The following is a 13,952-nucleotide window of genomic DNA, read 5'->3' on the forward strand; positions in this document are numbered from 1 at the left end:
AGAATGGAAGCATCTTCCAGAAAGCTCTGCAACTGCACTGCTACTGCCCTTTCAATAATCTTGCCCCAAAACAGCAAGTTTGAGACCGGCTGATAGTTTGCCAATACGGCCGGGTCTACTGATGGCTTTTTTAGAAGGGGACAGACCACTGCCTCCTTAAGAGGTTAGGGGAAGGTTCCTTCAAGAAGGGACCTGATGACAATTTCCCTCAGAGGAGCCCGTAGCTCTTCTCAGCCAGCTTTGATTAGCCAAGATGGGCACGGGTCCAGACTACAGTTGAGCAAACAGTAGAAAGCGTACTGTCAACTTCATCCAGCGTACTGTCAACTTCATCAACTTCAAGCTGAGTGAAATAACCCAAAATCTGACTAGAAAACAAGCATGGAGCCTCAAGTTCATTTACTGTTTCAATTGTGGCCAGGAGGTTACTGTGGAGTGACAAGACCTTATCTGCAAATAAGCTCGCAAAACTCTCACAGCTGATGTCCAATTCCCTAGCATTTGGTTTACCCTGTAGTAGGGTGGTTAATGACCGAATTGTGCTAAACTATTGTGCTGGGCGTGAGTTCACAGACACAATTGAGGCCGTAAGGTAGACTTTCTTAGTGGCCTTGACTGCCACCTCATAGGTTCTCATATATGACCTATAAGCTGTTCTTGTCACTTCACCATGGGCTCACAGCCACTGCCAGGGGGCCAAGGGTCCCGCAGAGCCATCTGGAGCCACATAGGGTCCATTTGGCTCTGCAAACAAGCTAAAATATGCTCACCGCCCAAGCAGGGTTGGAGTGGAATATTCATACAGGCCTTCAGGGCATAGTGGTCCAACCATGGCACTGCATCAGCAGTAATACATCCGGACCACTGTCACCCTGTACTGAGATGAGCTAATATCTAGGAGTTTATGAAATCTTAGAGTTATTTGAAAATTGTTTTAATTCTAAGTTTTAAGTATCTGATGATAACCATAACCCTATTCAGACTAAATAATACTAAACTACTAGCCTCAGCCTAGATGATATTGTATCAAAGCACATGGGACCTTTTGAGTCCAAGAAGCTACTGTGAAAATAAGATAACCTGTTCTAGGGCAGTTAGCCATGTTATTTCTCCTTTGATGCATACTGACCTGGAAATATATTGTTGATTCCAAGGAACCAGCATGACATTTTTAGGCACCAGTTCTTAATATTTAAATTGAATAGTACCCACTCATACATTGATCACATGGCTGGTTTTAAAATGAATGGGTGTGCCACAACATCTGATTGTTTTGATATGCAATCTGTACTCTAGGCAAAGTTACTATCAGGACAGATTATGGAGAAACAGAATGGCCTCCAATTGGCAAAGGTATCTATGTCTGTTCAATCCATATGCTTGTAAACCCCTGCTGTGCCTTTAAGCACCAAATGATCTTATTCTTCTTATGGAAATGTAAGAATGACACCTACCCATTTCTTAAAATAACATAAAGGTTGTAGTGCACTGCTGTAAATGAGCCTAGCTAACCAGGATAAAATGTTCAGTACTATCTACCTCCGGCTTTAGGATGTAAGCTGATCACTAGTTGAGGTCAGGTAACATTCCCAGTCACAGCCTGTGCTGTTAATGTATTATTGCAAGCACAGCTTAATTACTGAGGAGGGAGTGATCTTTTCTCTAAAACATCCAAGACTGCTTTCTGTTAGAGACAGGATTCCAGACTAGATGAATCATTGTTTGGCTGTAGTGACATTTATGTGTGGTCATCTTCCAAAATGGGCATATCCACAGTCTGGCACAAACTGGCATTTGGCTTGCCATATGCAGTACACTTAACTAACAGGGTGTTTGGATGTTGAGCAGAACCACAGCTTTTATCTTGTTGTAAGAGAGGCAGTTCATTTTCCAACATGGTCCACAACTGACTATAAGACTGGGGTTTATAGTCTTGAAGAAAATTACCTTCTATCACAATTAAATTAATAAGAATGTATAATTATACTTCATTTATAAATAACTGAGTATGTACATACATTAGGGCAAAACAGTTTTGCAATTGATGATATTGCAAAATTACTGCATGTGCACATAAGCTTTGATGACAGTTCAAAAGGTCTGTGAAACAGGACAAAATGAAGGCACACAGAACATATCCTTATCCAGATTTGGCTTTGTGAAATCTCTATATAACCAGATCTGATTATCTATGTGATACTGATGTCATCATACACTCATGGTATGATCCTGGTTGATTGGGTCATTTTTCTTTTAAATGTATTAAAGCATTTCCAAGAAAACAGCAGTAAAATAATGTTGAAAAACAGAAGGTTATGTGGGTCTTGTGAAGAATATTTTGCCTCCACCTTATCCCAAGCTCACGTAAAGCCTCTGCCCATGAAAACTACTCTTTTCTGTAATAATAAACTGCTAGACCCCCAAGTTTCACTTCAAGGAAAAACTTGAGTCTATTAATTTTTTATGAAGCTTTTGGCAGTGGTCCTAATACTGAATATCCTCTGTGCACAAGAGATGAATTTTTGAATATATCAACTCATAAGACCCCCATGAAGACAAAGATGATTTTGGATTTATATCCCCCCCTCCACTCCAAATCTCAGAATGGCTCACAATCTCCTTTACCTTCCTCCCCCACAATAGACACCCTGTGAGGTGGGTGGGGCTGAGAGGACTCTCATAGCAGCTGTCCTTTCAAGGACCATCTCTGCCAGAGCTATGGCTGACCCACGGCCATTCCAGCAGGTGCGAGGAGTGGGGAATCAAACCTGGTTCTCCCAGATAAGTGTCTGCACACTTAACCACTGTACCAAATTGGCTCCGAGAGGTCACAAATTGCATTTTAAATATCTCTAGCTTTCACTGAGGCATTGGAATGAGATCTATTTAAAGAACAGAAATTCAGGGGGCAATGTTATTGGTAACAGTACATCCAATATCCTCATAAGCATACCTTACAGAGTTTAATTCTCATTCCACTGAAAAGCTTAAAGCACTGTCTGAGCCAATGCAATATGCAGTATAGTGGTTAGAGTAGGGGTGTCAAAGAACCAACTCAGGGGCCGAATGAGGCCCCTGGAAGGCTCTTATCAGGGCCCCCAAGCAACTGGCTGTCATTTGCTTCCTTCTCTCTATTGCTTCCTTCTGCACCACAGCTTGCTTTGCCAAGCTTGCTCATTTGCACAGCAGAGCTACCGAGCCTAGCCTCTCCTCCTTCTAATGGCTGAGGCTCCTTCCTCTCCTTACTGTTAGCCGCCCTGAGCCGCTTTGCGGGGAGGGCGGGGTAGAAATAAAATTTATTATTATTATTATGGTCCCCTGGGGAAGGAAGGAAAGAGCCAGAGCTTCCTGTGCCCGGTTCCCTGGATTGCATGGGAGAGATACAAAGAAAGCACCCTTAAGACCAATGAGTGCTAATGTTTTAAGCATGTTCTAGTTTAAGATTTAAAAAAAAAAATCTTCAATTTTGTTTGTCTGTGTCCTTTATAAAGTTTATATGTGCTACCTGGCATTGTATTTTACGACACCTGGCCTGACAAAATCTCATTTATGTCAGATCCAGCCTCCATTAACAAACGAGTTCAACACTCCTGGGTTAGAGTGTTGTGCTAGGATCTCTAAGACCCAAGCCTAAATCCCCACTCTGCCACTGGGAGAATTTGGGTCAGTCACACATTCTCAGCTTAACCTACTTCATAGAGTAGTTAGGATAAAATGGAGGAAAGAAGAATGATGTAAGGCACTGTGGGTCTCCACTGGGAGGAAGGTGGAATACAAATTAAGTAAAGAAATAAGAAAGTAAAGGAATTAAGTCATGGATTCCCAATGTTCCCCTAGTTTATCATCCTTTTTATGAACTGGTCAACAGAAACTTACAAATGGGAACCCACAAGAAATTGCAGGGGAGGGCGAATCTAATATCCTTCTTCCCCTTCATGAAAGCACCCACAGCTTCTGCCCTTTGCCTGCTTTCTTCCCACCCAACAGCCAACCTACCTTTATCTGCCCCCTACAGACTCAGCCTAGGACAACTAAGGTCCAGATGTATGGTGTTGGCCACGGAGCCAGGATCACTTGCCAGTAGGGAACTCTCAAGGACTTGTGGGAGAGCACCTCACTTCCTCTGTATCCCCCATATTATTTCCTCTTTTCCTCCTCCTGGCAACTCCTATATCCTCCCCTTCTCAGTCATTCGCCACCCAACCTATTTTCTCCTTCCCATCTTCAGCCACATTTATTATTTATTTTCTTCATTTATACCCCACCTTTCTGCACAGTAAGGGCATGGCACCTTAGATAATTTTACTCTAGGACTGCCAGTTCTGGGTTGGGGAATTCCTGGAGACTTTGGTAGTGGAGTCTGGGAGGCACGGATTTTGGGGAGGGACTGCAGTGGGGTATAATGCCATAGTGTCCACCTTCCAAAGCAGCCATATGCTCCAGGGGAACTGATCTGTTTCCTAGAGATCAACTGTAATCCCAGCAGATCTCCAGCCATCACTTGAAAACTGGCAACCCTGTCACCTCTTCTTTTTATCCTAGCAACAACTTTGTGAGGTAGGTTAGGCTGAAAATATATATAAGCTAGTAGTAAGCTTCCATAGCAGACTGGTGATCTGAATCTGGGTCTCCAGAGTGAAGCAAACCAAGACAGCCCTGGAAAGGAGGTGCTCCTCCACTGCTGCTGCCAGGCACTCTCCACCACCAGGTTAGAGGAGCTGCCAACAGGGCTATGCCACAGTTGGACTCAGGCAGGCTTCCCTGGTTGCTCCACCACTGCTAAACCCAGCATGGCTCCCCATCCTGCCCCTTACCATTTGAAATAAGTGTTGGGGGGATTTAAACCCCCAATTTTTTTTTTTAATTTGCAGATTTTGCTGCAAACCTGGGGAATACCCCAAGTTTGAAAAAAGATCTGTTTCATGTCCACATGGTCCTGATCAGCAGATTTAGCTATCCACAGATGAGGACCATGGCTGATTAACAGTATACACATTATTATATACTATGGCCTACTCAAGCAGAACATCTCTTCATGTTATCTGCCTTCAATTTTTATAGAACAAAATAGGAGTCGATTGCACCTTTAAGACCAACTTAGTTTTATTCAGAACATAAGCTTTCTTGTGCATGCACACTTTTTCAGACGAGGAATGAAGTGTGCATGCACACAAAAGCTTACATTCTGAATAAAACTAAGTTGGTCTTAAAGGTGCAATCTACACCTATTTTGTTTTACTACTTCAGACCAACACGGCTGCCTACTTGGATTTATCTTCAGTTTTTATATTTTACTACATATTATCTACTAATCTTTTGCCAGATTTCTGAGATGCTCCCACCAAGTTTCCTAACAGTCCTTAACAAGAGATCTAAACACACAAATCTGACTTGTACTGTGTAAGACAATTAGGGAATCTAGCTTAGGATCATCTACTCTGACTGGCAGCAGAGGCTTTCCAGCCCAAGTTACCAAAGAACCTTTAACTGGGGATGCTAGAGACTGAATTGGTGATGCAAAGCACGAATTGAACCACAGCCTGTCCCAATCAGACTACTTTAAAAATCATTAAGTCAAATTTAAAAATGCATTATCTTAAGCAAGAAACAGTCCTCCTGCCTTCCACAACATAAGATGGAGCCTATGCTAGTCAAATGTATACCGGTCCACAATGCAGTCTTTCCTTTATTTGGCAAAGGCTAAACTCAGGCTCAGTCAGAGGTTTTTCCTAGTCCTGATACTTTGCCTGAAGATAACCAGGATCAGGCTTCATTCTGAATAGCCAAGGCTTGCCCAATCCTGGAAACCAAGCAGGGTCAGCCCTGGTCAGCATTTTGATGGGAGATCACTAAGGAAGTCCAGGGTCGTGATGCATAGGCAGGCAATGGCATGCCACCCCTGAAGATCTGTTAGGTTGAAAACTTTACGAAGTCACCCTAAGTCAGCTGAGATGTGATGATGACGCTTTCCACCATCACCACATTCAGAACTGGACCTTCGATATTAGGTGTTCCAAACATTTGTACTCAGTTGAGCTCTTCTGATGCATGATATGTATATGTATTTTATATACAAATATGAGAAGTCACAATTAGGGATGAGCACCAACATAAAACTCCCAGATCAGTTCAGGGTTTGGGATGGTCTGCAAACCAAACTGAGCCAAAACACCCCGACTTCAAGCAGAGGAAGTGAAACTAACTAGTGAAATGGCTCACAGCCATTTAAACCTAATATCTCAGCCATGGGATCTGCATCACTCAGCTGTTAGGTTTAAATGGCCACAAGCAGCTGAACCAAACTGGACAAAAGTCCAGTAAATGTTCGGGGAAGGTGCCTTCTCCAAACATCGATTCAGGGGCAGTGAACTGGCTCAGGTTTGTGCCAACTTTTGGCTCATGAGCCTGTTTGTGCCCATCCCCCATCACAGCAAATGAGAAGTCACAACTGATAAGTAGATTCTGAAGTGAAAAATATTCCATACCAGAAGTTTTAAAAATTATACATTAATTTTAACAGTCATGTGAAAAATGTCACTATGGACAATTTCTTTGTCTTTTTTACTGTCAAGCAAAAACTTATTTAAAAAATAACCAGTTAATACAAGTGTCAAGCAAGAATAGAAGATAATAAAATTGTAACTTCTTTAATAAAAAAGGCAAACTCCATATGGACAATTCAAAACCTTTTGTATATATATCACTTATCCAATAACATGACTTTGAATTTTATAGTAATTAAATAACAAAGGTCTCCAACCTTTTTAAGCCTCTGGGCACCTTTGGAGTTCTGATACAGAGTGGTTTGTGCAACTACAAAATGTCTGTCACAGGAGATGAATCCAAGCCAACCACAAAATATTAGAGAATAAGGTAATGCATAACTTTGATAGTTACTTTTTAAGTTACTTTTCAGCATGTCCAGCAGAAGCTCTGTTTAACAGGATATCTTTTAAAATGAACATATTATTTTAAAATGTTTTCTTACATACAGAGAACTTACCGTCAGTCATGCAATGCAGATCCCTGTGCTATGGTGGCATCTGCTGCTGGAACAACTACTTAAAAATTTGCAGTGCCAACAAGAAGCCTTCTTTGGCAAAGACCCCACATGCTCCACCAATGTTCTAAAAACACTTGGTTGGCGCCAGGCACCAGGGGACCTCTAAACATCATGGTTCCCACATTTTGTTCTAGCAAGAATGCTTAAAATTATTTATTTTATACCCAACCATATGCCATGAATAGCACAACATATAACAAAAACCAATGTCTCATGTCAGGCAGGAATAGGTACCCCAAGAAACTCCAGTGGCAAAATAATATCCAGGACAGCAGTGCACTGGGAAAACGGCCATGAACAGGGGAGGCCAGAATGGTTGAATGTCTGCTGCCTCAGCCAAATGTCTGGTGGTCTTACCCCTCCTATATGCCCTATTCACATGCTTGCTTCGTGGAGGGTCAGTCAGGTAGCACGTGGTGTGGACACCCCTCAAAACACATGGCATAAGTGACACTATTGGACCCTGAGACACTCTCTGCCGAACTGGCACACAAAATGAAGTCCAGCAGCACCCTGGACAGGCTGCTGAAGCACCACAAATGCTATGTCCTCAAGGTCCATCCTATGTAAGCCTTGAGCAAGTGAGCTAAGTATGCATCAATCTCTTTGTCTCTGGCAAAGGTGTTACTCCACTCTTGGGAGCAAGAAGACACATAGCTAATCTCATCACCCTTTTCAGCTTCCATGAAACAGGATAAGAAAAGTCTTTTCACTTGAGTTTCTGCTCTCTTCCCCCCAATATTTTGTCTCTGTCAATAACACCTCCAGTTGTGTCAATAACCTGCCAACGTCTCCTGTTAATACTTCAAGATTCTGATTCCCCTTGCCTCCATCCCAGAAACTTCCTGCCTCCACCAAGTAATCTAATCATCCTACCCACCTTCAGTTCTTTTCCCTTCACCTTTCAGGCAATGGGCTACCAGCACCTATTAGTCACACCCAAAACCATTGCCCTGGCTTCTTGGGACCCTTCACTTGTCTCAGCAAAACCCATCCTCTTGCCCTTGCATACATTGTCTCACAACTCCATAATCCAATCTCACATTGTTCCAAGGAACATTCTGATCACCTATGCCCCAAGGTTATGTTTTGCCTACTTAAGGTCACATTCTGGACATGCTCAGCATGTCTGTCTTGGCATCTTCAGATTTGCACCTTCAAATGTTTGTACTCTCCACAACAGAACACTGGCCATTACATAAGAACATAAGAGAAGCCGTGTTGGATCAAGCCAATGGCCCATCCAGTCCAACACTCTGTGTCACACAGTGGCCAAAAAAATTGTGTGTGTGTATATATATATATATATATATACACACACACACACACACACACACTGTGGCTAATAGCCACTGATGGACCTCTGCTCCACATTTTTTCTAAACCCCTCTTGAAGGTGGCTATGCTTGTGGCTGCCACCACCTCCCGTGGCAGTGAATTCCACATGTTAATCACCCTTTGGGTGAAGAAGTACTTCCTTTTATCCATTTTAACCTGTTTGCTCAGAAATTTCATCGAATGCCCACGAGTTCTTGTATTGTGAGAAAGGGAGAAAAGTACGTCTTTCTCTACTTTCTCCATCCTATGCATTATCTTGTAAACCTCTATCATGTCACCCCGCAGTCGACGTTTCTCCAAGCTAAAGAGTCCCAAGCGTTTCATTCTGCTGCTCTTCTCTGTGGTCTTCAATTCTCCAGGACAGGTAGCTATCAATCTTCCTCCAACCAACCTCATCCCTATCTGCTCCGCTAATTCCTGTTTTCTGGTGATTCTTGAGCATGTGTGTGTGTGAGCTGAAATTATCTCTGTGTGTATTTTTAAATAATATTGCTTTTATTACAATAAAATTTCATTTTTAATTAAATTGATCATTTCAAAATCCCACTCTCTCTGAAATTATTGCTGGTATATACTAGGTGGAGATTTTTGCTCCACCAGGGTCAATCTCTGCTCAATTCCCAGTAAAAAGGAGATCCCCAGCATTTCTGGTAACCGTGGAACAGCTCCATTTTACAGGCCCTGTGGAATGGTAAAAAGTCCTGCAGGGCACTGATCTTGAGGCTAGGGCAAGGACCAAAAAAGTCCTTGCCCAGGTTGAGGCTAAGCGAATGTCTCTTGGGCTAGGGACCACCAGGAGGTGCTGATTGAAAGAGCATAAAGTTTTCTGGAGCTCCTATGTGGAAAGGTGGTTCCACAGGTATGATGATCCCAGGTCACATAGAGCTTTAATGGTCAAGACCATAACCTTTAACTAGAGCCAGTATTTGATCTGCCGTGCAGTTGGTGCAACATCAATTGATTGTGCTCAGGGCCGGCCCTAGCCCTTTTGGCACCCTAGGCAGCACAGCTCCGCCCACACCCCAAGTCACCGGGCCTGCTACCTACTCGCAAATAGCCTTGGGCCTGCCGCCTACTCGTGGGGCTACCCACAGGAAGGGGTGGGGGAAGAGCCAGGCAGGAAGACAAACTAGGCCCCTCCCTCAGAGCTCAGCCCAGCCCTACTAGCTTTGAAGCAGCCAGCTTCTTATCCTTCTTTGAAGAACTCACTGGATGAGGCTTCTCCCCCTTCCTTTCCGGAACCAGAAGCGAGGGGGAGTGAAGCTTCCTCCAGTGCCATCTTCAAAGAAGGATAAGATGCTGGCCGTGTCCAAGCTGATAGGGCTGGGCCGAGTCATGCTGCACTCTGATCGCACAGGCGGGGGTGGGGCAAGAAGGGAGGGAAAGAAGGTAAGGTGCAGTGGCGGGCGGGAGGGAGGCAGGCAGGCAAACTAGGTGTTTGTCATGGGCACTGGGGGGGGGGAGCCTAATTTGGTGCACCCTCCCTCTTGGTGTCCTAGGCAAGCCCCTAGTTTGCCTAGTGGGCAAGCCAGCCCTGAATGTGCACCCACTTTGGTATCACTATCAGCAGGCGTGCTGCCACATTCTGCACTAGCTGCAATTTCCAGATCAGGCTCATAGAACAACTTACAGTAATCCAGCCTGGAAGTGACCACTACATGGATCACTGTAGCTAAACCCCAAGAGTGAGATAGGGAACTAGTTGCCTAATTACCCACAGATGGAAGGCAAGTGAAATGACCTGGACCACCAAAAAGAGTGAGGAATCCAGCATTACCCCAAGACTCTTTACCCTCAGTGCTGGCACCAATGGTGCCCCACCAAAGACTGGGAGCCTGATTCCTGAGCTCAGTCCCCCATGACCCAAGTACAGGACCTCCGTCTTTGTTGGATTCTGCTCCAGCCAGCTCTGCTACAACTATCCAGCCATGGCCCCTAAAACCCTATCCAGAATACCACTGATACAGTGATATCAATCTGGAGCTTTTCTGGAAAATCAACAGAATCAAGGTATCTAATATTTTTATCTGACCCTGCCTTCAGGTAGCTTGGCATAGCATACACAGGCTGCAATCACCCACACTAAATAATGCGCTTTCAATCCACTTTCCAAATAGATTTTACTGTGTGAACTGGCAAAATCTGGCTGAAAAGTGCACTGAAAGTGGATTGAAAGTGTATTATTAATGTGTGTGATCACAGCCATAGTGTTCTTTCAGCACATTTTATCCTTGTAACAATCTTTAAGATAAATTAGTCCAACAGAAAATGACTGGCGTAAGCTTAACCAGCAAGTTTCACAGTTGCAGGAAAATTTCAGCCTACACTGAATTCTGATGTTTAGCTATACCTGGGAAAAGCAGATTATTGTACTGGAAAGTACATCCATGAATTGTTATACAGTCCATCACTTTAGAGACTTTTAAGACCTGAATGCAGCATGAGCCAGCAATACAACTAGGACTGGTCCAACTATCTGACAGAGTAACCCACCTCAGCTAATTCTGGGATACTATTAGATATTCACAGAGGACAGCTAGAGCAACAACTTTTAGCTATAATGTCTAAATGGAACCTCCAGTTCAAAGGCAGTATGTCACTAATTATCTGTTGCTGGGATAACCAGAGCTAATGTCCACTGCCCTCTCAACTAGCCTGTGGGCTGCCTGGATGCATCTGGTTGGCCACCAAAAGAAAAATTATATATAGAATGTCATACATCTATATAAAACTAGGTATGAGTCAGCAAGGCTCTCCTTATGTCTGATGAATTATGATTTGATTATTTTTATTATTACCAGCGCAAAAGGTGCTATTTGGATTTTCTGCCTATAGAGCTATACAATTTGACAGCAATCTGATTGTTTAACAATTGTATGATTGGGGGAGGGGGGATGGCGTGAAGAAGATGGCCATTGAAAGGAACACGCAATAGAAATATTAAAAAAATTAAGTACCTGGATAGTACTATATTACCTTCAAGCCCGTGATACAAAGCTATGTTAGTATGAGTCACTGAATGGCCTTAGATAAGCCTCTGTCTCTCTTACCCTTCTGAATCTGTAACATGCAGAAAAAAATTACTTGCATAGTGTCAAAATTGAATGACACAGGAGTTCCATAACTGCAATTCCAGATATGTCTGCCTCTGAAAACCATCTATAGCAAGACGACCTGATATAAACTGGGGTCACATCACTGAGAAAATGCCAGCCTGGCTGCTTTAACCCAAATACATAAGAAATGAAGGTATCAACAGGCTTGTCACTATTCCCTACTAGGCCTTAAAGCAGATAGGGAAGGTATTTGGGGGAATTATTTTGGGGAAAATATTGCAGACATGAGTTCTTTTCTAACACTTGCGTTACCAATCAAACTGCTATGAAACTGCCTTTTAGACCCAAATTGCACTTTAGAAGTTCTAATCACAGAGTTTCTGCCTGTACTTTGGCCACTACTTCACAAAGATTACTGAGATAAAACCACTGAAAAAAGAGAAGAAAGGAGCGGGAGATGAGAACTTCACACATACACATGTAAATTGTCCAATCAATTCCAGCTTGTCTCACATCAGGACCAAGCTGAGTGTGAAGGTGTAATTTTTAGAAGTATAAACAGAATTTGAAGGGAAAGCAAATTTGAACCAGCGACTGTGGTGTAGGGAAGGCTTAACTCTTGATTTCTAGCACAAACAACCCTCTAATCTGCTATCTCTGTGCTCTATCGTCTACCTTGTGGAATGGCCTACCTGAAGATCAAGAAGGCTCCCACGCCTCCATCATTCTGCAGACTGTACAAACCAATTTTTTTTTCAGGAGGAGATTTTTATAGAGATTAGAATTGCAGTACAATTGAACAGTCCAAAGGGTGCTCTTATAAGGAAAAGGCATTGTAATGTTTGCAATGTTTACTCTATACTCTCAGATTGTAAAATTTGCCTTGAGTCTCAGTGAGAAAAGCAGGTGATAAAATAATAAATAGGTATTTTGTCCACAGAGAAAACCTACAGACTCAAAACAGCAGCTCAGGGAGGATTTGTCCCAGGAAAATGTCCCAAATACATCTTCTCCCACAACCGCCTCTTAGTAACTATTCTGTGTAGGTTCTTCTCTAATCTCATTAGTGGATCAGGAGCCACAACTGAGTTGTGCCCAGGCTGAAGGTTGTAACCAAAGACAATAACATAATTATATCAGAAGATATTAAAGGTGAAAAAATAAAAAGGTGACCTTTTTATTTAAAAGGTGCAGGGCACGACTTCAGTAATTAAGTAGACGTGGATGTGGCTTTTTCATCCCTGTATGACAAATCACACTTCCCAAATATTCGCCTTTTAATACAACTATTAAGACTACTATAACTTCTGCCCTCCTCTGTATCTCATAACCATAAAGAAAGGTATTAAATGGACATATGCTGTAAAAAGACCAGAGTCCCAGAAAACAAGCTGATGGTTTTAAAAGACCAATAAATAGACTTGTTGTAACTTGAAGCTGAGGAGCATTTTGCTTCCCTCCTTTGTACTTAAAAAAAAAATCATCATTATTATACATTCCAGTTTTTAGAAATGCAAGCTTGTGTTGAATTTGCACAGATGAGGAATACTGGTGAAAAGCCATTAAAAACAATTTCCCTAAATCTGAGGCTCAGTCACTATTACAATTTACAGAAAACTTCTAAATAATAGTATTGGTTAGAGTGTCAGACTAGGATCCGGGAGAACCTGGTTCGAATCCCCACTCTGTCGTGGGTGATCTTGGGTCAGTCACACATTCTCAGTCTAACTTAGCTCACCATATTGTGAGGATAAAATGGAGTAGAGGAGAATGATGTAAGCCACCTTGAGTTCCCATTGGGGGAAAAGGTGAAATACAAATGAAGTCAACATTTCTAGATTCCTATTATCTGAAGCTAATATTATAAGCCGGAGCATGGGTGATTGTTAGATTAAGATCTGAGAGATCCCAAACCAAATCCCTGCTCTGCTATGAAAGTTCACTGGATGATGCCCCAGGCAACTGTTTCATATTCCAGCGCTACTTACCCGGGATCGCCAGATTGGAAAGTGGCAGAGAGCGGAGGGCGGGCGGCAAGGAGCCCATCCACCCGGCATTGCTGCCTTCTCCGGCCATCGCCGCCGCCTTCTTTCTCCACCTTGGAGCCGCGAGTTCACTTGTTACTGCCGCTAGCCCGCCTACCAGCCAGCTGGCTCTTCGGAGTCAGCGGTGGGAGGCAGCCGCTATCGCCTCAGGGTGCCCTTTCCTCCCATTCTCCGGCAGACTAGAGCGCCCATGCACACGGCTGCCCTTCTGACCACTCTTCAGTCACCTAATCGGACCCCGCCTCCTCCGGGGTGGATGCCTTCAGCTCGGGGCCACCGCGGCCTTCCTCCAGCAAGACTGTACCACCGGCCGCGCCTCCCTTTCCTCTTATGTAACGAGAGACCGGCTTGCTCACTACCGGCGCACACCTGCGAGAGAAGGAGGCAACCTGCCTTCGCACCCGACAGCCGCGGGGACATTCTGGCAGAGGCGGAGGGCGAAGCAAGAAG

General features: G+C 43.5%; 1 protein-coding gene across 1 annotated transcript in view; it reads right to left on the reverse strand.

Moving 5' to 3' along the window:
- The window catches only part of PLCXD2 (phosphatidylinositol specific phospholipase C X domain containing 2), a 38,006-nt gene extending 24,071 nt beyond the window's left edge, over positions 1–13,935 (reverse strand). The window contains exon 1 of the mRNA XM_060234528.1: positions 13,446–13,935. Coding sequence (XP_060090511.1) covers positions 13,446–13,533 — 88 coding nt within the window. The 5' untranslated portion in view covers positions 13,534–13,935. The remainder of the gene's footprint in view (positions 1–13,445) is intronic.
- Positions 13,936–13,952: the final 17 nt, after the last annotated feature.

Source organism: Heteronotia binoei, chromosome 3 (assembly GCF_032191835.1).
Source record: "Heteronotia binoei isolate CCM8104 ecotype False Entrance Well chromosome 3, APGP_CSIRO_Hbin_v1, whole genome shotgun sequence".
In the NCBI taxonomy this organism is placed as follows: domain Eukaryota; kingdom Metazoa; phylum Chordata; class Lepidosauria; order Squamata; family Gekkonidae; genus Heteronotia; species Heteronotia binoei.